Source organism: Phacochoerus africanus, chromosome 11 (genome assembly GCF_016906955.1).
Source record: "Phacochoerus africanus isolate WHEZ1 chromosome 11, ROS_Pafr_v1, whole genome shotgun sequence".
NCBI classification, from domain to species: domain Eukaryota; kingdom Metazoa; phylum Chordata; class Mammalia; order Artiodactyla; family Suidae; genus Phacochoerus; species Phacochoerus africanus.
Genome location: NC_062554.1, coordinates 69803465 through 69830608, shown reverse-complemented (window position 1 = coordinate 69830608; position 27144 = coordinate 69803465). Strand labels below are relative to the sequence as shown.

At 37.3% G+C, this 27144-nt stretch overlaps 1 protein-coding gene and 1 non-coding gene across 4 annotated transcripts; one reads left to right on the top strand and one right to left on the bottom strand.

Moving 5' to 3' along the window:
* Positions 1 to 525: 525 nt before the first annotated feature.
* GTPBP10 (GTP binding protein 10) lies at positions 526 to 27144 on the bottom strand. 3 transcript variants are annotated; one of them, XM_047753120.1, is made up of 10 exons: positions 27056 to 27144; positions 24375 to 24568; positions 22212 to 22303; positions 21645 to 21789; positions 12781 to 12854; positions 11118 to 11170; positions 5672 to 5779; positions 5076 to 5153; positions 2677 to 2800; positions 526 to 1005 (listed from the first exon to the last, which is right to left on the bottom strand). In XM_047753120.1, the coding sequence occupies exons 1-10, from the start codon at positions 27086 to 27088 to the stop codon at positions 743 to 745; spliced, it is 1164 nt and encodes a 387-aa protein (XP_047609076.1). In that variant the 5' UTR covers positions 27089 to 27144; the 3' UTR covers positions 526 to 742. The 3 variants fall into 3 exon arrangements, with proteins under 3 accessions (XP_047609076.1, XP_047609078.1, XP_047609077.1); XM_047753122.1 differs by having other exon boundaries at positions 26774 to 27114; XM_047753121.1 differs by having other exon boundaries at positions 26991 to 27112.
* On the top strand, positions 6303 to 6393 carry LOC125112281 (U11 spliceosomal RNA). The gene has a single exon (XR_007131079.1). It is a non-coding gene; the product is annotated as a U11 spliceosomal RNA (small nuclear RNA).

The following is a 27144-nucleotide window of genomic DNA, read 5'->3' as shown; positions in this document are numbered from 1 at the left end:
AAGACCTATCTGCTGGTTTCAGTTAAGTCTGACCACCAAGCTTTATTATCACTAAGTATATTTAAATTTAGGGTTTTGATGGAGTTCCTGTCGTGGCGCGCAGAGGTTAACGAATCCGACTAGGAACCATGAGGTTGCGGGTTCGGTCCCTGCCCTTGCTCAGTGGGTTAACGATCCAGCGTTGCCGTGAGCTGTGGTGTAGGTTGCAGACGCAGCTCGGATCCCGCGTTGCTGTGGCTCTGGCGTAGGCTGGCAGCTACAGCTCCGATTAGACCCCTAGCCTGGGAACCTCCATATGCCGTGGGAGCGGCCCAAGAAATAGCAACAACAAACAACAACAACAATAACAACAACAACAACAACAAGACAAAAAAAAAATTTAGGGTTTTGAGGTTTTCTAAAAAAAGAGACCTATTACATACTTAGTAGAACTAGGTACATGACCGACTCAGAAACAAACAAAACCTAGTTGCTCACAGGAAATCCTTTACAGAATTTTACAAAATGAACTCACTGAGACATAAGTACAGGAATATCAGAGGATTTTATTATAGGTGGATGGAACGTTTTTAGTCCTCAGTTACTTTTTCACTGTTGATGGATTTAGCTATAAAACATCTTTTAAAAGTATGGTTCTTGAATGATGGCACAGACACGATCATGTAGAAACAACTAAACTTCTAAAAAATATGTGTGGAAAAGCTTTCAAATGAACACAGTTTCAACACCACTTTTAATAGATTTAAGTTATATCCATTCTGGGACTAGTAACAGCGGTATTTGATGGTGGCTCACTATAAGATAGTGTGTTAGAAATACGTAAATTAAGCAACTGCTTCTTATGATATGCATCATTTTCCTGGTTGGCATGTTCATCCAGTGATTTCCTTATGAAGGTCTTTAGTTCATCAATTCCTTCTCCAGTAACTGCAGAGATGGGGATGATGTGTTGGAACTCCAGAGTCCTCTCTGGAATCATGTTTTTTTCAAATAAATGTAAAAAATCTGAAACAAAGACCATAAAACTAAGCTGACTTTCATTGTCTTTGAAAGTAAGTTAAAACTATGTTAGAAGTTTCATTTGTGAACCAGTGAATCGAAAACTTGGCATTTTACATTTCTTTTTTCCTTCTCTAATAAGCTCTCAGGACCTTTGGCTTTTACTAGTTATGAACACGTAAGGTTCTCGGCACATAATAGGTGTATAGTAAATATCTGTTGCATGAATATATTTTAAACCAAATTAAGTATTAATAAAAGATGAATCACAAAAGAGGATTTACTTCTAGAAGCAATAAATTTTGTTTGGGGGCAGTTCATAAAGTAAGGCCACACAGATTCTCTGATATCATTTATGATTTGGGATATTCTAGCTTGCCTCAGCATACAGGTAGCCTCTACCTGTCCTAAAGTAGAGGCTTAACCATTCCTGGTACTAGAAGCCATACTAAAATTGAAAAGAGTTCAAGGAGATCATTTCAGGTGAATCCAATCTATCATCCCATAGGGCCTGACAGTTGTTAAATAGATAACTATTTTTTTTTTCCCTGACACCAAGGCAACAGAAGAAGGGATGGCATACTGATGAGATGGCACAACACTGATGATAAACTGGAAAAGCTGGTTAGAGACCGGCCAAGCTAACATGGAATTTGGTTTCTAAAACTCATTCACCCCCAAGAAAGTCTAGAGGATAACAGGGATTATTACGGAGTGGACCTACATTGTTTTATGATGGCCCCAAATACCCACAAACTCCTGAGTTACCGTCCCTCTAGCACCTCTAAAAATTCCCTTTTCTGAAAGACCAGCCAACAAAAAAAAAATCTAATAACATCAAGCAAATGACATTATGGAATAAAGACTATTTACTAATTCCAGGGACTACTTATATTTCCAAAGCAATTTATTAACTCAAGGACAGCTCCAATATGTAAATTACATAGGGGAGAGATTTTTGAGAGGGGAGAGAGGATCTTCTGGTGCTGTCTGCTAGTCCTACTATATTATAAATAAGAGCATCATCATTACAGAAGAGTGTTCTGCAAAGGTCGATATTCAAAACTATGAAGAATCCCTTTAAATTCCTTTACGTGAAGTACTCCACTTAGGAACAAATTTCAAACAAATCCTTTTGGAGTAATAGCATCTATTATTCTGTGCCATGCATACAAAGGGACTCGAGTATTTTTTAGAAGATTAGTACTCTTCAGAGACCTATAGAGCTGGCAGTGTAAAAATACATACCTCTTTAGATCTATTAGCCCTGTTTTTAAATTCATGATGTACTAGGGGAAAGAAGTTTTAGAACTTGTGAAAAAATTTAAAAGTCTTCACAGGTAAATGCTGACTTTTCCTCTTCTGTTCCAAATCCCATTAACTCTTTAAGTGCCCAGTTTAAGTTTTACTTCTTGACGATGGCTGATCTTCTTGGCTCAAATTAATCTTTCTTTTTTTCTGTCTCCTCTAACTTACTGTTCATATTACACATTGTGAAACAGGATTTTTTTGGTTACAATATTATTTAACTGTGTCAGATTGCATTTGCTCTTTCTTCAAAGATACTTTTTTTTAAAGAGGAGCGACTTTGTTTCCTTTTCCACCGACTAGAGCCTAACATTCTCTGCAAACGGTAGGTATCCATTAAATCTGCACTAAATACATGAATGGATTTACCTTTAGGACTTTGGAGTTGGTTCATCAGTACCTGAAACTTATCTTGGGCATCTGGCAAGTCCATTTTATTAACTGCCAGGAGAGCAGGTTTTGTCTGAAGTTCCTCTTTGTACAACTCCAACTCCTTTAAATCAAAAGAGAAAAACCAAATAATTTTATTAATTTAAATATCTGTGATAGATATTTATTAAATATCTATATAAGTCACCTATTTAATAATGTCTTTCTTTACCAAATAGGCCTAGGTGGTCTAGGGTCCATTCACATCTCTGCAATGCATTAAGACCCAATAACCACAAAACTAACCAACAAAGGAAATTCAGAAAATGCTTACTGGTTAGGGCATGTGTTAGGTCATATGAAATCCTGGAGACAATTGTGATTTTGTGTCTAGAGCCAAATACAGATATTTGAACTTCTATTAAGCACATAAATAAAATTCAGAACTGAATAATGATAATGTAATGCTATTCTTGGAAAAGGTAGGTATGCTGAGGAATAAATCTTTGTGGTCATGAATTAGGCAATTTTTGTTTCTTACATAATGACGCTAAAAGCATGAACAAAAGAAAACTGACAAAGGAGACTTCATTAAAATTTAAAGCCCTGTGCTTCAAAGACAATCTAAGAGTTCCTATTGCGGCTCAGTGGTAATGAACCTGACTAGGATCCATGAGGACGCAGATTTGATCCCTGGCCTTGCTCAGTGGGTTAAGGATCCGAGTTGCCATGAGCTGTGGTGTACGTTGCAGATGCGGCTCAGATCCTGCATTGCTGTGGTTCTGGCGTAGGCCGGTGGCTATAGCTCCGATTCGACCCCTAGCCTGGGAACCTCCATATGCCATGGGAATAGCCCAAGAAATGGCAAAAAGCCAAAAAAAAAAAAAAAGAGAGACAATCTGATTTAAAAAAGGCAAAGATCAAGCTGCAGCATAGGTCACAGATGCAGCTTGGATCCAGTGTTGCCATCAAGGCCTGTAGCTGCAGCTCCAATTAACCCCCTAGCCCAGGAATTTCCTTATGCCACAGTACAGTCAAAAAAAGAAATGAAATAAAATGAAATAAAAAATAAAAATGGGCAAAGAATCTGAATAGACATTTCTCCAAAGACATAAAAATGACTAATAAACATCTGAGAAGATGCTCAATATCATTAGTCACTAGAGAAATGCAAATCATAACATCATCCTTACTAGAAAGGCTAAAAAAAGACAATAAAGAGTGTTGACATTAATGTAGAAAAACTGGAACCTTCATACATTGCTAGTAAGATTGTAAGATGGTGCAATGCTGCAGTTACTTTGAGAAACAGTTTGGCAGTTTCCCAAAATGTTATACAGAAAATTATAATATCCAGCAATTCCACTCCTAGGTACACACTCAAGAGAAATGAAAGCATATCCATATAAAAACCTGTATGCAAATGTTCAAAGCAGCATTATGAAAAACAGGTAATAAGTGCTAAAGGAAATAGGATATAAAGGTCCTGAGGGTAAACAGCATCATGTTGTGTCAGAGAGAAATCATATGGCTGAATACAGAATGTAAGGAGCTTGGGGGGCAAGGGGAACAATAGGGATGGACTGTTAGGGAGGACCCAACCTTGCCAGACCTCATAAATCATGCTCCAGTTAGACTTTAATCTAACGGCAATGGAGACATCAAAGTGTTTTAAGCAGGGAATAAACATCTGCCTGGTTCTTCAACAAAGATCACTCTAGCTGCCATATAAAAAATGGCCTGGGGAGAGGTGAGACTGGAAGCAAGGAGAGATAGGCAGGACATACCACATTCTCATAAGAAGGGCTGATAAATGTAATAGTGTGAGTGAGGACCAGCAGCTGCATTTCAGAGAAATTTGGGATGTAAAACGGATAGGGCTTTATGTAGGTATGAGAAAGAGAGAATCACTACTGCCAAGGTTTTGGTTTACATACTCAGTGAAGTTCTGGGAGAGGCTGGAGAATTTACAAAAAAATTAAAAAGAGTTCAGTTTTACACATATTAAATTTGAGAAGTTAATGGGGCACACAGTCAAAGAAGTCTAATTGGCAGCTGATCTAGAGGAAAGCATAGCCAAAATATCTGGGTATTCGAAGACTAAAAAATAGATTGAGAAATAATCTAAGAATAAGGATAAAAGTTTAAGCAAGATATGGCCTAAGAAGTATGTGATAGGGATGCGGAATCAAGGAAGTTTTATTAATTACGACAGTTTGAGAAGTGGGTAAATATCAAAGGATTAGATACAACATGTTTAGATAATTCTTTAATTGACATCAAAGTTTTAAAAAGTAGAGGCAGAATATATTCTAATTACCATGTAATTTCAGACAGTTCTTATTTCATACAGTCCTATGTGCCTACAAATTAGACCAGATATGAAATAGAAAACCTACTTTTGTAAGTAGTATTATGGTTTCAAAGGCAGTTCTATACTGAGTTTGGGAAGAAAGCTGAAATCCAGAAATATCGACCTAAAAAAAAAGAGGGAAAGAGAAAACCTTTAACATAAGAACAACTGTTGTACATTTTTGTTTTAAAATGTTTTACTATCTCAAGGTAAGAATAACTTCCCAATTATACTCTATTGATAATTTAGTAATTCAAAATAAGATAAATTGGTTTTAAGATAGCTATAAATAAGAATGAGAAACTAGTACAGAAAGACTATACCAATATACATAAACTCATATATAACTCAACACCAGAAATGTAGTAGGAGAGTGATACTATGTAACTTAGTAAATTAAAAATCTTAAGGAACTAAATCTGACAAATATGGCTAAATTTTCATGGACAAACAATGCCATTTCCATCCTCATATTATAAGCAAAGACTACTAACAGTATTTGACCCCTATCTAAATAGATTTAGCAGACTAATACATGCTACTACCTTATCTTTAAATGTTATTATTAAAAAATTCAAGGAAAACTAAATTAATTGATTTTCACATTCATTTGAACATTACACTGACATGCATGTGACTTACAACAAAAAGTAGTTGTTTAGTTCTTTCTATATGCTTGAGGAATTTGTGGCCCATTCCTTTGTTCATATGTGCTCCTTCTATCAAACCAGGAAGATCAGCTACTGAGATCTAAAACAAAATTAAGTGGTTTGATAATGAAGAAAAATAAATGAAAACGAGAAGTTACATCCAACACTTTTCATATTTCAATTACAAACAGTTCCTAATTTGCGATTACCACTGCATCTTTATAAATTTGACACCATGGAGTTCCCATCGTGGCGCAGTGGTTAACGAATCCGACTAGGAACCATGAGGTTGCGGGTTCGGTCCCTGCCCTTGCTCAGTGGGTTAATGATCCGGCGTTGCCGTGAGCTGTGGTGTAGGTTGCAGACGTGACTCAGATCCCGCGTTGCTGTGGCTCTGGCTTAGGCCGGTGGCTACAGCTCCGATTCAACCCCTAGCCTGGGAACCTCCATATGCCGCGGGAGTGGCCCAAGAAATAGCAACAACAACAACAACAACAGAAAAAAAGAAAAAAAGAAAAATATAAATTTGACACCTTTTTTTTAAGAATCAAAATCCTTTATTATCAGAAGTTAGCATCCCATTTTTACTTATTAATCTAACAATCTAAAAATTTTAAGGCTGAAAAATGGGCTTCTGTCATGAGTGGCACATGTAAGGCAACTTATTTGCTCTACGTGTAGATTTGACATCAAGAGATTTCGGAAGCAAACCCAGACACCCACGGTCAATTAATCTTTCACAAAGGAGGCAGGAACATAAAATGGGAAAAAGACAGTCTTTTCAGCAAGCATTGCTGGGAACCCTGGGCAGCTCTATGCAAATCAATGAAACTAGGACACACCCTCACACCATGCACGAAAATAAACTCAAAATGGCTTAAAGACTTAAATGTAAGACAAGACACCATCAAACTCCTGGAAGAGAACAAAGGCAAAACATTCTCTGATATCAACCTTATGAATGTTTTCTCAGGGTAGTCTCCCAAAGCAACAGAAATAAAAGCCAAAAATAAACCAGTGGGACCTAATCAAACTGACAAGCTTTTGCACAGCCAAAGAAACCAAAAAGACAGCTTACAGAATGGGAGAAAATAGTTTCAGATGATACAACTGACAAGGGCTTAATCTCTAGAATATAGAAGCAGCTTATACAAGTCAACAGCAAAAAAGCCAACAACCCAATTGAAAACTGGGCAAAAGACCTGAATAGACATTTTTCCAAGAAAGATGTACAGATGGCCAACAAACACATGGAAAAATGCTCAACATCATTGATAACTAGAGAAATCCAAATCAAAACTACCACGAGATACCACCTCACACCGGTCAGAATGGCCATCATTAATAAGTCCACAAGTAACAAATGCTGGAGGGGGTGTGGAGAAAAGGGAACCCTCCTGTACTGTTGGTGGGAATGTAAGTTGGTACAACCACTGTGGAAAAGAGTATGGAGGCACCTTAGAAAGCTATACATAGAACTACCATATGACTCAGCCATCCCACTCTTGGGCATATATCCAGACAAAGCTTTCCTTGAAAAAGACCCATGCACCCACCTGCATGTTCACTGCAGCACTATTCACAATAGCCAAGACGTGGAAACAACCTAAATGACCATTAACAGATGACTGGATTAGGAAGATGTGGTATATATACACAATGGAATACTACTCAGCCGTAAAAGAGAACGAAATAATGCCATTTGCAGCAACATGGATGGAACTAGAGACTCTCGTCCTGAGTGAAGTAAGTCAGAAAGAGAAAGACAAATACCATATGATATCACTCATATCTGGAATCTAATATACGGCACAAATGAACCTTTCCACAGAAAAGAAAATCATGGACTTGGAGAATAGACTTGTGGTTGCCAAGGCAGAGGGGGAGGGAGTGGGGTGGTTGGGGAGCTTGGGGTTAATAGATGCAGACTACTGCCTTTGGAACGGATAAGCAATGAGATCCTGCTGTGTAGCACTGGGAACTACACCTAGTCACTTATGATGGTGCATGATAATGTGCAAAAATAGAATGTGAACATGTATGTGTAACTGGGTCACCATGCTGTACAGCAGAAAATTGACAGAACAGTGTAAACCAGCTATATTGAGAAAAAAATAAAAACCAGTATTAAAAAAGAGATTTTGGAAGCATAATTTTTTGGTACTTGGGCAGCTGGAAAAAAAGTAAAATAAAAATATAAAAAATTTAAGGCTTAGTTTAACATTTATTAATCACATAAATTTTCCTTAGAGAATTTATATTGCTCATTATGAACTTTTCAAAGAATTTCAATTTTCTAAATTCTTAAAAGTATACAAGAGGGAGTTCCTGTTGTGGCGCAGCATAAATGAAACCAACTGGTAACAATGAGGTTGTGGGTTCGATCCCTGGGTTAAGGATCTGGGGCTGCCATGAGCTGTGGTGTAGGTCGCAGACGTGGCTCAGATCCTGTGGTGCTGTGGCTGTGGCGCAGGCCGGCAGCTGTAGCTCTGATTCGATCCCTAGCCTGGGAACCTCCACAGGGCACAAGTGCAGCCCTAAAAACCAAAAACCAAAACAAACAAAATATGTATAAGGATATTAATTCAGCAGATATTTACTTAATATAATATACCTTTATACTTTTAAGATTTTAATTCTATATGTAACTGGTTGCTTGGGACCACTGTCCCTTTACTGTTAATATTCTATGAAGACTATTGATCACTCTTAAAAAGTAAAGGAAATAGTGATCCTACACTCCTTTTGGAGTTATAAATCATTATTCTAAAGTTGTGGTTTTCAAACCTCACTGCATATCATAATCATCTAAGGAACTGTTATAAATTACAGATGTCCAGGTCCTACCCCCAAAGATTTGGTTTCAAATCTCTCGGGCCAAGGCTTCATTTATCATCATTGTATTTAAGATACCCATGTGGTTTCTGATGTGTAGTAAGGAATGCAAAACATTGCTCTACACACACTGCTTGACTTCAGATTTAAAGAAAACTGTAGCTACATGATAAAGCAATGTGCATAAAGAGGTCTCATGTCCTGAAATTTTCTTCAGAGGTTCTCTCCTGATTATCCCTAAAAATTAATAAGAACGGTTCTCTTTTCCTCTAGCTATTGTTCTCTAAATTCATATGATCCTGCACTGATAATTTTAATTATTATTTAATATCCTATATAATTGAAGTTTTAAAGAACTTTTACTGTTAAACTACTCTTATAAAATAAATATACATCTTTTATATCTTTTGAATTATATCAGTAGATTATATGAAACTACATCAATACATCACTTTAAGTCCATACATTAGGGTTCACTCTTGGTATTATATATTCTGTGGGTTTTCTCAAATGTATGAGATGTATCTGCCATTATAGTATCATACAGAATAGTTTCATTGCCCTAACAATCCTCTGTGTGTTGTTTATTCAGCCTTTCTTTCCCCCTAATCCTTGGTAACCACTGATCTTCTTGCTATTTACACAGTTTTGCCTTCTTCCAGAATGCCATATAGTTGAACTCATACAGTATGTAATTTTTACAGACTGGCTTCTTTCATATGGTAATATGCATCGGAGGTTCCTCTATGTCCTTTCATGGCTTGAAAACTCACTTCTTTTTAGTGATGAATGATATTCCATTATTGAGACATACATTGTTTATTTATCCACTCATTCACTGAAGGACATCTTGGTTGCTTCCAAGTTTTGGCAATTATGAATAAAGCTGCTACAAATATCCGTGTGCAGGCTTTTGAGTAAACACAAGTTTTCTATTTATTTGGGTAAATACCAAGGAACACAACTGGTGATCATGTATTACATATTCTTAAATTTTTATTTTCCTTTTTTATTTGTTTCTGTTCTAATTTTTCAAAAGGTCTATAGTTCTTCCCTATCAAAGAAAAATAAATTTTAATAGTTAAGACGAAGATCTCATTAAATTAAAACAATTTTTTTAAAGAGTAAGAAGGGATAAAATTACTTCCATGAACTTTAGAAAATGTTTTTGGGAAATAAAAGTCAATAATCAAACATGGAAGTAAAATATGGACTTGTAATGAGAACAGATTAAGAAGATGAAGATACAATCAATGTTGTAATGACAAACTGGACTCAAACTTTGGAGGAAAACATAGGCCAAACACTCTCTGACATAAACAACAGCAACATCTTCTCAGATCCACCTCTTAGAGCAATGACAGTAAAAACAAAAATAAACAAATGGGACCTAGACAAACTTAAAAGTTTCTGCACAGAAAAGGAAACCCTAAACAACACAAAAAGACAACCCACAGAATGGGAGAAAATCTTTGCAAATGAATCGACTGACAAGGGATTAATCTCCAAAATTTATAAACACCTTCTGTAGCTTCATACCAAAAAAACACACAACCCCATCCAAAAATGGGCAGAAGATATAAACAGACAGTTCTCCAAACAAGACATACAGATGGCCAAAAAACACATGAAAAGATGTTCAATATCACTCATTATTAGAGAAATGCAAATCAAAACCACTATGAGGTACCACCTTACACCAGCCAGAATGGCCATCATCAAAAAGTCTACGAACAATAAGTGCTAGAGAGGGTGTGGAAAAAAAGGAACCCTATTACACTGTTGGTAGGATTGTAAATTGGTGCAACCACTGTGGAAAACAGTATGGAGATGCCTCAGAAAACTAAACATAGAACTACCATTTGATCCAGCAGTCCCACTCCTGGGCATCTATCCAGAGAAAACCATGACTTGCAAAGACACATGTACTCCAATGCTCATTGCATCACTATTTGCAATAGCCGAGACATGGAAAAAATCTAAATGTCCATCGACAGAGGAGTGGATCAAGAAGTGGTACACATACACAATGGAATATTACTCAGCCATTAAAATGAATGAAACACCAACATTTTTAGCAACATGGATGGACCTAGAAACTATCATGCTAAGTGAAGTCAGCCATACAATGAGACACCAACATCAAATGCTTTCACTGACATGTGGAATCTGAAAAAAGGACAGACTGAACTTTTTTGCAGAACAGATGCTGACTCACAGACATTGAAAAACTTATGGTCTCTGGAGGAGACAATTTGGGGGTGGGGGGATGTGCTTGGGTTGTGGGATGGAAATCCTGTGAAATTGGATAGTGATGATCATTATACAACTACAGATGTGATAAATTCACTGAGTAATAAAAACAAAAACAGTGACAAAAACTGTAAAAAATAAAAATAAAAAATAAAGAAGTTATAATCTTATACAATATTTTACTCTGATAATGCTCAGCAGAATTGATTTGATCACGGTTTCACTCATCAAAAACAAAACACTGCTACTTTTTCCCCCAACACCACAGAAACTGTTAACTATTATAAAGTCTAAGTACCAAAGCAAGTACTTTCATTTCTAACCAAGTATCTTCCTTTGAAAATACCCACCTGTTTGAAATCATTATACATAATTTTTCCAAGTTCAGGCTTTAACGTCGTAACTTTAAGAAAAAAATAAATAAAACAAGGTTAGAAAATAAATGCTTCTATTCTCAAAATTGCCTTAGTGTTATGTATAAAATGAACAATGTTTCCTATCTGAGAACAATCTAATTCAAATTATTTTCTCCTTTGTTGAAATGAAAGGTATAATTAATTACCTTTATTATTTGATATACTTTGAAAAACACAAATATAGATTTTTACAATCTACAAAAGCATCTTCAAGCTACATCAATCTTGCACTAGCCTCCTTCCTATGACTTTTTGCTTTTCTTTCTCTTTCCTTCTCAAGAGTCCCCTATATTACAACAATAAATTCTGGCCATGTGATTTATAGCAGTTAGTACAAAATTAACTTTACTTTCTAAGAGTCTAATGTTAGAATGGTTTAATTTTATTTTCCAGGTTAAAGCCATTTTGTGTCATTTTGCTTAATGACAGAGATCCTACCATATTCTCTCACTACTCTTAATCTAAGCTTCCATTATATCTTGTTCAGCTATTGTAATAGTCAGTTCTACGTTTTTTTTCCAAATCCATTTATGTCCCACACCAATCCATTTTTCTATAATACATGCAAAAAGATCTTTTTGAAAAGCAAATCTAATCATTTTATCCCTTGTTAAAAGGTTACCAACTGCTCTTAAGAGGTAAAGATCAAATACAGTCTATATGGCCTATATGATAGGTCTCTACCTGCATCTCCACCCTCATCTTGATCCCCTTTTCTCTTATTACATTTTCTCTTGACAAACAAATCTACTCCCTGCCAGCACAGAATCTTTGAGTACATGCTATTTCCTCTCTCTGAAATCCCCTCACCTCCACTGTCTGTCACTGATCACCTCCCTTTATTTATTTTTTTTTTTTTTTTGCTTCCCAGGCTAGGGGTCGAATCAGAGCTATAGCCCCTGGTGTACACACAGCCACAGCAACGTGGAATCCGATCCTACACCATAGCTCACGGCAACACCAGATCCTTAACCCACTGAGCAAGGCCAGGGATCGAACCTGTGTCCTCATGGATGCTAGTCAGATTTGTTTCCGCTGAGCCACGATGGGAACTCCTAACTCATGTTTATTATTTATATCTCAGCCCCAGCATCACACTTCCCCAAAGAAATCTAAAGCAGTCACCTACATTCTTTCACAGAACCATATCATATTCTCTTAATCATTAGTGAGATATGTGCCTTCCCCCACTTGTAAGTTCAACAAAAGTCAAAACAATATTCACTTCTGCATACCAGTCTTTGAAACCCCAGAACTTTTGTAGTTCCTAGAAATAAATACTTACTAAGTGAGTGAAAGAATTCATTTCTGCCTTCCTAGTTTTTATCACAGGGTTTCATAAAGGGTAGATGCTTATGAAATCATAACTAAACCAAATAAATTATTATGCAACAGGGGAATAAATGCAACAAAGTGTCTAATAAGTACTAGAAACTTTGCTGAGAACTTCAGAGAGCAAAGATTAGTGGGAAATCCATGTATTCTACCTGACAAGAATTTTCAAATGATGGCTACTCTAAGTTTTATTCATACTCAAAGAAAGATTACTCTTTAAAAATTTACTTTCACACATTAAAAAAAAACAAATCATACTTACATGCATAATCTGCAATTGCAGGTTTTGCATGAGAAATCTTACTTAGCAAAGAGGATTTTCCAGCATTTGGGAATCTAAAATGAGAAAATAAATTTATACATTACAATGAATATCAGTATTATTAACACTTACTTGTCTCTGATTTCATAACATTTCAAGGAGACGTCTTGAAATTCACTGGGATTAAAAGTAGAATATGAACTTAAAATAAACTTGAAAAATTTGAGGAATAAAAGCTACTTATGAAAAAGGTAATGGTAAATTTGTGGGGAACACTAAAGATGTTTCAGTGCTGAGAGTGATTCAAACTACATAAAAAAAATATATAAGTCAAAAAAACCCCAAAAAGAAACTATTTAAAAAATACCTGCAATCATTATCTCTAACCCAACATAAAATATTTCTCATATTTATTTGCGCTTTTTTTTTTTTTTTTTGCTATTTCTTGGGCCGCTCCCGCGGCATGTGGAGGTTCCCAGGCTAGGGGTCTAATCCGAGCTGTAGCCACCGGCCTGCGCCAGAGCCACGGCAACGCAGGATCCGAGCCGCGTCTGCAACCTACAGCTCACGGCAACGCCGGATCATTAACACACTGAGCAAGGCCAGGGACCGAACCCACCACCTCATGGTTCCTAGTCGGATTTGTTAACCACTGCGCCACGATGGGAACTCCCATTTGTGCATTTTTTAAAAAAACATTTTAGATGGACATTTTCAAACATATACAGAACTAGAGAGGAAAATGAATCCCATTTAGCTACCATCTTAGCTTCAAGAAATACTAATACAGTCTCAATATATTTTAAAAAGTTGGTTTAAATAGGGACACAAACAAGGTCTGTGTGTTATAATTGGTTGATGTGTCTTTTTTAATTTTTATTTTTCTAATAGTTATTTCCTCAATACAATTTTTTTCTACTGTACAGCATGGGGGACCCAGTTACACATACATGTTCACATTCTATTTTTGCACATTATCATGCACCATCATAAGTGACTAGGTGTAGTTCCCAGTGCTACACAGCAGGATCTCATTGCTTATCCGTTCCAAAGGCAGTAGTCTGCATCTATTAACCCCAAGCTCCCCAACCACCCCACTCCCTCCCCCTCTGCCTTGGCAACCACAAGTCTATTCTCCAAGTCCATGATTTTCTTTTCTGTGGAAAGGTTCATTTGTGCCGTATATTAGATTCCAGATATGAGTGATATCATATGGTATTTGTCTTTCTCTTTCTGACTTACTTCACTCAGGACGAGAGTCTCTAGTTCCATCCATGTTGCTGCAAATGGCATTATTTCGTTCTCTTTTACGGCTGAGTAGTATTCCATTGTGTATATATACCACATCTTCCTAATCCAGTCATCTGTTAATGGTCATTTAGGTTGTTTCCACGTCTTGGCTATTGTGAATAGTGCTGCAGTGAACATGCAGGTGGGTGCATGGGTCTTTTTCAAGGAAAGCTTTGTCTGGATATATGCCCAAGAGTGGGATGGCTGAGTCATATGGTAGTTCTATGTATAGCTTTCTAAGGTGCCTCCATACTCTTTTCCACAGTGGTTGTACCAACTTACATTCCCACCAACAGTACAGGAGGGTTCCCTTTTCTCCACACCCCCTCCAGCATTTGTTACTTGTGGACTTATTAATGATGGCCATTCTGACCGGTGTGAGGTGGTATCTCGTGGTAGTTTTGATTTGGATTTCTCTAGTTATCAATGATGTTGAGCATTTTTCCATGTGTTTGTTGGCCATCTGTACATCTTTCTTGGAAAAATGTCTATTCAGGTCTTTTGCCCAGTTTTCAATTGGGTTGTTGGCTTTTTTGCTGTTGACTTGTATAAGCTGCTTCTATATTCTAGAGATTAAGCCCTTGTCAGTTGTATCATCTGAAACTATTTTCTCCCATTCTGTAAGCTGTCTTTTTGGTTTCTTTGGCTGTGCAAAAGCTTGTCAGTTTGATTAGGTCCCACTGGTTTATTTTTGGCTTTTATTTCTGTTGCTTTGGGAGACTACCCTGAGAAAACATTCATAAGGTTGATATCAGAGAATGTTTTGCCTTTGTTCTCTTCCAGGAGTTTGATGGTGTCTTGTCTTACATTTAAGTCTTTAAGCCATTTTGAGTTTATTTTCGTGCATGGTGTGAGGGTGTGTCCTAGTTTCATTGATTTGCATAGAGCTGCCCAGGGTTCCCAGCAATGCTTGCTGAAAAGACTGTCTTTTTCCCATTTTATGTTCCTGCCTCCTTTGTGAAAGATTAATTGACCGTAGGCATCTGGGTTTATTTCTGGGTTCTCTCATTCTGTTCCATTGGTCTATAGGTCAGTTTTGGTACCAGTACCACACTGTCTTGATGATGGTGGCGTTGTAATATTGCCTGAAGTCTGGGAGAGTTATGCCTCCTGCTTGGTTTTTGTTTTTCAGTGTTGCTTCAGCAACTCTGGGTCTTTTGTGGTTCCATATAAATATTTGGATTGTTTGTTCTAGTTCTGTGAAAAATGTCTTGGGTAATTTGATAGGGATTGCACTGAATCTGTAGATTGCTTTGGGTAGTATGATGTGTCTTTTTAATTTTTTTTTTTTTTTTGGTATAGGCTCTATCTTGTTTCTCCTTTGCAATTTTATTTTTAAAGAAACTGGGTCATTTGTCCTGCAGTTGTTTTTTTCCGTAGTCTGGATTTTTCTGCTGACATCCATGATGTCATTTAACATGCTCCCTTTGCCCTGGATTTTCTATGAATTGGTAGATATAAAGCCTTGATCAGATTCAGTTTTGATTTCTTTTTTCACTGAAAAACTATTCATAGTTGGTTGGCCTCTTTTCTAAATTGAATTATATAAGGTGAACACCTTTCAAGGGTGCTCTGTAATTTACTTAACTAAATCCTTGAGGTTGTATACATACCTTTGATCTCTTTCTTAAGATAAATTTCTAGAGCAGGAAATACTGGATTAAAATACATGCTTATTTTAAAGGCTTTTATTACTAAAAATCTCTTGAAAAGGTCCACAATAGATAAAAGAAAGTACCAGGAATTGGGGCCACTTCAGAGATTATTTCCTAAATTTCATTCAGATATTTTCATTAAATGTATTCCAAAAATCGAAATGTAAATTGGTGCAGCCACTATAGAAAACAGTCTAGAGGTGCTTCAAAAATTAAAAATAGAACTACCAGATGATCCAGCAATATCACTTCTGGATACTGATCCAAAGAAAACAAAAACACTAACTTGAAAAAATACATGCACCCCATGTTCACTGCAACATTATTTACAACAGCCAAGACTTAAAGTAATCTAAGTATTCACTGATGAATGGAAGAATGTATATAGAAAATGTGGTATAAAGATATATTAGAATATTATTTAACCACAAAGAAGAAGGAAATCTTGCCATCTGCAACAGCATGGATATTCTTAGAGGACATTGTGCTAAGTGAAATAAATCAAAGAAAGACTAATATTGTATTCTATCACTCATATGTGGACTCTTAAGAAAAAATCAAATTCATAGATAGAGAAAAAAGACGGGTGGTTCCCAGAGGCAGGTGGTTGGGCAGGGGAAACAAAATAGGTGAGGGAGGTGGAAAGGTACAAAATTCTAGTTGTAAAATAAACAAGACATGGGAATATAATGTATAGCATGATGGTTATAGTTAATAATACAGTACTGAATATTTGAAAGTGCTAAGAGAAGAAATCTTTAAAGGACTTATCATAAGAAAATAATTGTTAACTACACATGGTGAACAGATGTTGATATGTGGTGGTGATTATTTTGCAATATATAGATATTGGAGTTCCCATTGTGGCACAGCAGAAATGAACCTGACCAATATCCATGAGGATGTGGGTTTGATCCCTAGCCTTGCTCAGTGGGTTAGGGATCCAGTGTTGCCATGAGCTGTGGTGTAGGTCGCAGATGCGGCTTGGAGCCTGCATTGCTGTGGCTGTGGCGTAGGCTGGTGGCTACAGCTCCAAAGACACCTAGCCTGGGAACTTCCATGTGCCGTGGGTGCAGCTCTTAAAAAAAAAATATTTATACACACACATACACACACACATCAAATCATTATACTGTACACCTGAAACTAATATAATGTTATATTCAATTATATTTCAATAAAAATTTGTCCAACAGGAGTTCCCGTCATGGCTCAGTGGTTAACAAACCCGACTAACATTCATGAGGATATGGGTTTGATCCCTGGCCTTTCTCAGTGGGTTAAGGACCTGGCATTGATGTGAGCTGTGGTGTAGGTCACAGAGTCACAGATGCAGCTTGGATCCTGCATTGCTGTGGTTGTTGTGTAGGCCAGCAGCTACAGCTCCAATTCGACCCCTAGCCTGGGAACCTCCATATGCCACAGGTGCGGCCCTAAAATCGTCCCCCTCAAAAAATTTTCAAACAAATATTACTGATCACTGACTTGTATCAGGCAATAAACTAGGCATAAAAAATACAGTAATCAATGAGAAAAATGTGATCCTTGTCTTCATAGTTTTCATTCAAATTAAGATCTTCTGGAGTTCCTGTCGTGACTCAGTGGTTAACAAATCCAACTAGGAATCATGAGGCTGCGGGTTCAATCCCTGGCCTTGCTCAGTGGGTTAAAGATCCAGTGTTGCCTTGAGCTATGGTGTAGGCTGTAGACGCAGGTCGGATCCCGCGTTGCAGTGGCTCTGGTGTAGGCCGGCGGCTACAGCTCTGATTAGACCCCTAGCCTGGGAACTTCCATATGCCGTGGGTGTGGCTCCAAAAAGACAAAAACAAAAACAAAATGTTTCCATAATAAATTTAAACATTACGTGACATTTTTTAATGACTCATTTCCCCTGGAAATACAGTATTTTCCTTTTGGGGAGGCCAGGCCCATGGCACAAGGAAGTTCGAAGCCAAGGAATCAAAACTGCACCACAGCAGTAACCAGAGCCACAGAAGTGACAACACAGGATCTCTAACCCACTGAGCCACAAGGAAACTACTACATTATTTTCTTATATTCTGTTATACCCATGCTCTTATAACTTTTTAAATAGCAAATTGCAATCATTTTTGCCTTAGTTAACACTAGTTGGGCTTGCTTATGTCTTTCTAACATCCTCATATTTTTATAATAATGATTAAGCACAGAAAAATGCAGGCAACTATTTACAAAGAGATCAAAATACAAGAAGAAAAAGGATGCTAATGGTTGAAGCAGAGACAGTTGAGATTTTTCTTGAAAAGTACTTAATGAAAATTTTAGACATTGAAATCCAAAGATCAGATTTGACAAAATCAGTACAAGTGTATCAGTTATATGATACATTTCTTCTAAGATCTAGTTCTTTTCTGAAACCAGCTGAAAGGGTATCTGCTTGTTTATGGTATTCAAATTAAAATAGTTGTCTCGTTTAAAAGCACTAGCATACATGTTAAACACTGTGCTTAAGAATCATGCTTTAGGAGTTCCCGTCATGGCGCAGTGGTTAACGAATCTGACTAGGAACCATGAGGTTTCGGGTTCGGTCCCTGCCCTTGCTCAGTGGGTTAACGATCCGGCGTTGCCGTGAGCTGTGGTGTAGGTTGCAGACGCGACTCGGATCCTGCGTTGCTGTGGCTCTGGCGTAGGCCAGTGGCTACAGCTCCGATTCAACCCCTAGCCTGGGAACCTCCATATGCCGCGGGAGCGGCCCAAGAAATAGCAACAACAACAACAACAACAAAAAAAAAGACAAAAAAAAGAATCATGCTTTAATTAAGACTAACATCAAGTCTACTTCTGAAAAGCTACTTATTTCACTATATGTGGTCTCTAGTAAGTTGGTAATATAATGATGATAGCAGCTACGATTTACTCATTGAACATTCATAAATGCAGGGCAAATGTTATGCCTCAAATGCAATTATTTTAGTCACCAACAACATTTTAAGGTGCAAACTATCATCATCCACTACTAAAGATATTAAAGAGACTGTATCCAAGACCACGCAGCCAGCTTCCATAGAATTTGAGATTCTAACCCAGATTGTCTCAACAGAGTCCCCCATCACCACTCCACTTTTACTACTCAGCCCTATTATGCTCTTCTTAGGCTATAAAGGTGTCTCTATGGAACCTGAAATGCATTTTTCTACCAAACGAGAAAGTGAATGGCTGGATTCCAAGTCCACAAAACCCTATTAAGTTCCTAAAAATGTACAGCATTACAAAACCTATGATTCATAACCCTCATGATTATGTTTTATTGAAAAAACTAAATGCAAACAGCAAGACTGAATGCCAGGATCACATCTTCCTCAGTTACAATGTCAGTAGGAATGGGGCCTCTGTGAACTCTAAGCCACTGCTGGTAAGACCTACACAGGCAATGAAAGAGGGGAAGGATACAGTGAAGCTCTGCCAGAAGCAGCAAGAAGCCTGAAGAGGACAATGAAAAGAGCTGAGAATGAAACCATGAGAAGGCAAGGAGTGGAACTGGCAGTTTAACAGTAGAGCAGCAATTTCCTCCCTTTTTTAGGCCTTCTGTCTGACTACTGCACAACGCTGCAGTGGGCCTTGGGAGAGGAAAGACAGAAAGGGAGAGGAGAAATGCAAAGCTGAAGTTTTCCCTTCCTTTATCTACTTTCCACCTTGCTATCTACTTCCCTCCAGTCAGGTGCCAGCACTGAAAACCCTACAGCTAAGTAGCATTGTTTGATGAAAGAATGAAGGGTGGTGGAAGGGGACAACACTGCAAGGTCTGCAGCACTGAGAATGGACAGCTCCTAAACACAGCATGAAGGATGGGGAAATGTTCACAGCAAAATCCAACTTGTGCTCAACAGTGTATAAGGCTGATGGTTAAGACGATCTGCGTCAGTTTTAGCCATCTGACTAAAGATACCTCAGCACCTCTATTAAGACTTGCAGATTTTTTTTTTTTTTGGTAAATCAACTATACTTTAATACAAACAAACAAACAAAAAAAACCAAAAGGAAACACTAGTTTCCCTCTAGTGCCTTGATGGGCTGGCAAGGTGGAGATTGGGTGAGGGCCTCTGCAATTTCTTGGGCATTTATTTCAGTCTCTTCCTGAGGCTTCCTTGTAGCATAACATATGCCCTGCATTTATGAATGTTCAATGAATGAATGGTAGCTGCTATCATCATCATTATATTGCCAACTTATTAGAGACCACATATAGTGAAATAAGCAGCTTTTCAGAAGTAGACTTGATGTTAATCTTAACTTTTGGAGTTTCTGAGTGTGGTTTTGTTCCTTAGCTCCTTTTGGACTCCAAGGTGGCTGGGGAGTGTGGGTCTGGAGAGAAAGAAGGGGCAGGAGCTGTTTGGACTGTTTACAAGTTCACCTTCTTCCCAGCAACCCCAGGATGCTCACAGTCAGCTCAGAGTAAGCACTTGGTCAGCTTGTGGAGTGGATGCTTGCCTTTTTTGTTTTTCTTTTTTTTGATCTCCCTGTGAGTAACAGATGTAGAATTCATGGCCTGCCTCCTATTTTGGGGCATCTGACAGAATCATTGTAGGAAATAATGTGGTATTTGAAAGCCACCACCAAGAGGTTTGATATGGAGGATTCTAGGGAGTACAGAGGCAGTCTGCCAAGTTAGAGTCAAAGGCTGGCTCCATCCGATGCTCTAACAAGCTCATTCGATTCTGGAGTCATGATTATCTTCATTTCATCGGCCTCCTTTTCAGGACATGACTATGTGTTTCATCACCAAGGCCAGACTGGAGAGAGAGTAATCTGTGCCCCTACTTGGAAAGAAGATGGGATTCTGATTTGTTTCTCTTCTGTCCACTCTGGAATGAGGCCGGCAGGCTTCCTGAGGCTCTGCTCTCTTCTTCCTGCTTCCATCCTCTTCAAAGTGAGGTCTACTGACTGGCAGCATCAGTATCACCTGAGAGCTACTTAAACCTGCTCAGGTCCCATCACTGTGGCCTAACACCCCCTTCCAGGTGGCTCCTGCGGATCCTCAGTCTGAGAAGCACTTGATGTGTAATGTGTAAATTATTTATCTGTGAAAGGGAGCTTGATCAGTGGTGGGAACTTTCTTCCTGATTACATTTTGTATTTATACAGTTATGACCCTTTATAAATACTTTAGTCCTTTGATGTTTTAATAATTTAAACATCTTTTTCAAAGTTGTTTTTCATTGTAAATGACTATATTCTCATTCTAAAAGCTTCAGAAAATACAGAAAGGTGAAAATAGCAATTTACCCTTCAAGTATAAGAAATACCTTAATTGGAGTTCCCATCATGGCTCAGTGGTTAACGAATGTGACTAGAAACCATGAGGTTGTGGGTTCCATCCCTGGCCTTGCTCAGTGGGTTAAGGATCTGGCATTGCCATGAGCTATGGTGTAGGTCGCAGACGTGCCTCAGATCCCGTGTTGCTGTGGCTCTGGCGTAGGCCAGTGGCTACAGCTCCAATTCGACCTCTAGCCTGGGAACTTCCATATGACACAGGTGCGGCCCTGGAAAAGACCAAAAAAAAAAAAAAAAAGTATCTGAATCATCCTCCCCACTTTTAAAATTTCCTTCTATACACTTTTTAAAATGTGGTTTGTTTGGATTTCTAATTTTATTCCTTAATATCCAGTAACTTTTTTTTACCTTCTTATACTATTGTACTTGATTGTTTTCTAACTTCTCCACTACCCTATTCAATTGCCATGATCTTTGACAAATTAATAGTAAATATGAATCTATGTTGGCAGTTTGAAAATTACATTTAGTAGCATATTCTCAAAGTATACAAATAATACATAAATTCCATAAACTAGACATAATGCTGGCCCCAAACCACCATTTGTATTTATTTCCTATTCATGAACTCTCTGAAAGTATAAAAGTAACAATATGAATGATACTTACCCCACTAGGCCTACATCAGCTACAAGTTTTAGATCTAGGTGAATTATTCTTCTCTGGCCTTTCAATGGTAAGAAATTTGTAAGCAATTTACCACCAATACCTCCTTCAGCTACCAAAATTCTGTCTTTCTCTTTATTGAGTTCTCCTTAAAAAGAGAGATAAAGATACTTAGAGCAAAGATTAGTAAGTGAAGCTAATCACTAATGACATTTTTCTTTCAGAAACAAGATGCCGTGAAATTATGACTTATAAATCTAAAGGGCTAAATAAAAGGATCAAGTTTCTATAAAAAGTCTGACTCTGGAAAATGTTTTGCAAGCAGTTAAAAAAAGACTAGTTACTTGTTTTAAAACTTGTATCTCTAAAATCATTTTAAATTTAGAAGCTAATTTTGAACAACTTCTACATAATGTTTTTAAAAGTTCTTTTAGAAACCAGCAGCTAAAATACTTAAAATGCTTTTTAAAAAATCCTGAAATTCAAGAGGTGCTATTCCCCATAGCTCTCAAACAATTTTCAAACAAATATGTACATTTTTCACAACCATAGAACCTATAGCACACTTACCTATGATTTTACCATTTTCATCAGTTACTGAAATACCCACAGGTACAGGAATTTCACAGTCTTTTCCTTTGGAGCCTTTCAGTGCACTAACTCTAAGGAAAAAAAAAAGCTAAATTAATATAAAGAAAACCTGCTAGATTAAATGGTTGATGCTTCAAGCAAATATGATGGCTAGCAACTAATTCTTCTAATGCAGATTTAAATGGCAAAATAATAGAGAAAAAATAAAATTATCTCTATTTATTTGCATTTTTGACTACTGCATTCCAATAAAAATAAGTATTACTTAATAAGTATTAAGTGATGATTTGGTTACTAAGCTAACTATCAAAAGTCATTTTAACTCATAATGAACTAAAATATTATTTTAAAAGAAGAGATCATGGCAACAACATAAATAATACTAGAAAAAAATGGAAAAATCCATTGGAAAAATAAAGCTTTTAAAGAACTGACCTAAAAAAAAAAAAAATCTGATCTTAAAAAAGACTTATTATAGGAGACTCCTCTGGCTATTCTTTCCTCTTTTTTTGGCCACACCTATGGCATGTAGAAGTTCCCAGGCCAAAGATCAAACCCATGCCACAGCAGCTACTTGAGCCAGAGCAGTGACCACACCGGATCCTTAACCCACTGAGCCACCAGGGAACTATGCATCTGGCTATTCTTAAACTGTTCAAAAGAAGATTAAATTGCATAAAACTGCAACACATAATCCCAGTAAATATTCTATTGAAATCTTTCTTAACATTTAAACATTAAACATCACTGTGTTAAACATCAGTGGCACAGAATGTGTTTAAGCACAAAATAAGGCTGGAATTACAGCAAGTTTACTTTTCAAAAGAAATTAAAAATTATAAAAAATTTTACATTAGGAGGCAAGAGCAGTTATTTTCCACCTGTAACATAATTATAAAACAACATTCTGAACTTAAAACTTTGATTACTAAATTCTAACAAATATAGGACTCTCAAAATTTGCCCCATTGGAGTTCCTGTTATGGTTCAGTGGGTTAAGAACCCGAGACAGTGTCCCTGAGGACACGGGTTCAGTCCCTGGCCTCGGTCAGTGGGTTAAGGATCCAGCGTTGCTATGACTGTGGTGTAGGCTGGCAGCTGTAGCTCTGATTAACCCCTAGCCTAGGAACTTTCATGTGCCACAGCTGTGGTGTGGCCCTAAACAAAAAAAAAAAGAAAGAAAATTTGCCCCATAAAGTCTATTTATAAAACAAAAGTGCTCAAAAGAAATTTAAGGGGCTTCTCCAAGGATTCCTTTACCTGCAAGGGAGGCTGCTGGATATTTGGGGCAGGATAAATTTGTTGTTGTTGGGGTGTTCCTCACTCTATATTCCAGGGTGCTTAGCCTGTATCCAGGCTCTATCATTTGCTTACAACATTCCTTCAAGTAAGTGCCAAATTCCATTCTCTACTATTGTGAAAAATAAATATACCAAACACTTCCTTGGGAAAAGGAAAGAAAAAAGGGACAGAAAGTCTCATCTTTAAACCAGTACCTCCTCAGGAAGAACAACAGAATGACAGAGGCCTAAGGAATCACAGGCTGCATTTTGATGGAAGCTTTAAGAATTTTTTTTTTCTCAACAATGAAAGGAAAAATTCTCATATTTTGAGGCCAACATAATATGTCCCACAGAAAATAACAAACATAAACAAGAAACAAAGGGAAGAATTTGCTGTCACAGAGAGAAAATCAAAACAGAGACAAAAGAAAAACATTCAAGAGATATAGCAGCAAACACGCTCTAAATTTTAAGCACTGCCTATGAGATGCTAGCAGAACTGCTTGTGGTGGTGGAGTGGAGGACCAGATGAGATTTGAGAAAGTTTTCTGAAGACTGTTAAAGATAATTTTAAAAGAAAACAGTGGGGATTCAATTCAGAGCATTTTCTGTTTCTACAAAAGAAATGCAAAAGACACAGGGAGAACAAAGGATAAAAAGTTTAAAAGCTTCAAAACATTCCTTAGTACCTACCTTTTATCTTTACTAGAGACAAATATAGTCGATATTCGCTCAGTTTCAAATGCAGAATAATATTTACTTCAAATTACAAATTAAATTTTTATCATTTAACTTTTTTTTCTTCTTCTTTTAGGAGTAATTAATTTCATAAAATCAAAGTCATTCAGTAAGTACTTACCGACTATTTGCTCCTTCTCCAGCCACAAACCGTTTCTGAGGATATTTGTCTTTAAGTTGTTTTAAAGTCATTTTGTTATGGGCTACAACCCAGACGTCACCCCCTTTTCCACCTTCTCCACCTAAGCGAGGGTAGCCCATTCCACCACTTCCTCCCTTGGTGAAGAGTCTCAGGTTATCAATGAAGTTTCCATACTTAAAAAAAAAAAAGAGAGAAAGAGAGTATGTGTACACCATATTGCTTACTAATCTAGAACCCCTTTCTAGTTCTTTGTTGCCACTAAAACTCCTTAAAAAACAAAAAACAAAACCAATGGCTTGCCATATGTCAAATTTATTGTCTTTTCTTAGTTTACCTCCAGTCTAAACTCCCTTTCCCATTAGATTAACGCTCTTAAAACTGTGTTTTTCATTATCAATCGTTGTTTTTCTCGTTCTGAAGGTCTCTGACATTAGCCCACTTTTCAATCTAGACCTTCTCCTCTGGGTGATCTCAGTCTGTACCAGTAACCATCACCTAGGTGAGATATTCTCAATTCCAGTTAGCTGGACATCTCCACCATATATAAGCATAACAGTATAATGCAACTGAGAACAAGATCTATATTTAACTTTTATTTAAAACTCCTTAAATATATAACTTGCTCTTAAGTATTGAAAGGGTAACAGTCACCTAAATACATGCTATATAATAAAACCAAACTCTTCCCTAGGTATATTCTGTTCCTCCAATGTTCTTTCAAATAATGAAACTATAGTCTAATGCAACTGAGGGCAAGGTCCATATTTATATTTGAAACCCCTTGTTTTTAGGTATTAAAAGGCTCAGTCATACATGTCATAAAACAAAACCAAACTCTTCCTTATGTAAATTCAATGCCTCCAATGTTCTCTCAAATAGTGAAACTAGTTTATCTAGTCATTAAGACCACACATGGGGATGTTTGACTATACCTGCTTCTCTTCCCAATGCCCCACTATCTTTCCTTTCTGGCACAACTAACTGCCCTAGTATCTTGAACATTACCTTAGCTCCTCACTGGTCTTTCAGTCTAGTCATTCCTTCTTCAACACATCCTTTGTCTCACTGCTTAAGCTATTTTTCTAAAAATGGATCTGCTCTCTAAACATATTTCTCCTTTACTCAAAAACCATTCATGGTTTTTTGCTGCTTATGAAATAAAGTCTAAAATTCTCAGTACTATATTCAAAGCTCTTAACCTACCCTTCCAGTTTCATTTCCATTCATTCAATCCCTCCTATATTCTCTTCCTCTTTGCTCTATACTACATGATACATTGTCACTTCCCTGTGGTGTTCTGCTCATGCATTTTCATCTTACAACGTCATTTGTTCTTTTCTATAATAAACCCACCTGAAGGTCATATTTTCTGATGTCTTTCTTAATTCCTCTAATCAATACTTACCATTGATTTTACTGGGCTCTCAGTAATTTGACTATATATCATTTATTACACCTTTAGAAGTAATTTACTGAATTTAAGGTTTATTTATGTTTTCCTCACTAAATCAAGAACTTCTTGCAGGTAAAGATCTAATGTCTTAACCCCCTTGGGCTATCAAAAATCCTTAGAGAGTAATTTCTGAAGTTCATAATCTTCACAACTTTAGTCATTTAGGATAATTTTAAGTAAAAAAAAATCTGGGAACTTTTTTCAAAATACATACATACATTCCACTGACCATTCTTATACACTCAAGAAGAGGAATGAGGATAGATTCTGATAAATCTCAGTCTAGATCTGAGAATGCAGTGGATGCTTGCACAGCAAAGATGTGAAGCAGAGGTTTTCATCTGAGTATGCAAATGTAATCATGAAAACAGAGTATTGTAAGTCTCTAAGGAATATATAAACAATGAACCTAAGGGTGAGCCAGAGTATTTTTCTCTGGAGTGAAGAACTTATACTTTGGTTCAGTAAGGCTAGATCAGAAATGCATCACAGCTAAGTAAGAGATCCACCAAAAGATGCAGTAAGTTTTTTTGTTTGTTTGTTTTTAGTTTAAGAATTAGTTACTCTACAGTCCCACGTACTACCCTTCACAAGTCTCTTTTCTTTTGCCCGCCTATTTTCTGGAATATAGAGGGTTGAATACAGTAAAGCTATACTAACCAGGATATTACTAACCATGTCTCTTCTCCAATAAAAAGAAAACTCCTGTTTTTAAACTTCCCTGCAATTTGGGGCATATCTTTTTTACTATTCGACATTTATCAGATTCAGAGATTTAGAACCCAAACTTAAAAGCTCTTAAAAATACACTTAAAGGAGGAAAAAAAAGTATGAAACAGGTCACAGATATTACTACTTAAAAAAACGAAAACAGATTATTTAAGTCTTCCCCCCCCCCCAAGTCGAACCTATACTCTACGTATACCTAGTTCTTCATTCCACGTGCACACGATTCCCCTGAAGAATCTCGAACCCTGTTCCTGGACAACTGTCCAAACCACGCCCAGTAGACACGCCCTTCTCCTCCCTTACAGTGCCCGACCGACTCCCGGAGGGATGCAAAGGAGAGAACCACGGTACAAAAAAAGGGAGAAAAAGACCCCGGGAAGAAAAAATGCGGAGGGAGGAAATCAAAGGCGAACCAGAGCCATCAGGTTGTGCCAGAGGCACCAGAGCTGACATCAGGTTGAGGAGCACAGCCACGGACCTTTCTAAACAACACGCAACTGCGGCGCACCATCACTCTCGGAAGTTGTCCAGACTGGAGGACCGCGCGGCCTTTTTACGTCACGGCCG

What these genes read in the sequence shown, in the direction of transcription:
- GTPBP10 (XM_047753120.1), bottom strand. Translation starts at nt 27,088, where the DNA reads ATGGTGCGCCGCAGTTGCGTGTTGTTTAGAAAG. An exon ending in GTTGCGTGTTGTTTAGAAAG is followed by an intron (nt 24,569 to 27,055) that starts GTCCGTGGCTGT and finishes TTTTTTTTTAAG; the next exon opens with TATGGAAACTTCATTGATAA. An exon ending in GGAGAAGGAGCAAATAGTCG is followed by an intron (nt 22,304 to 24,374) that starts GTAAGTACTTAC and finishes TTTTTTCCTTAG; the next exon opens with AGTTAGTGCACTGAAAGGCT.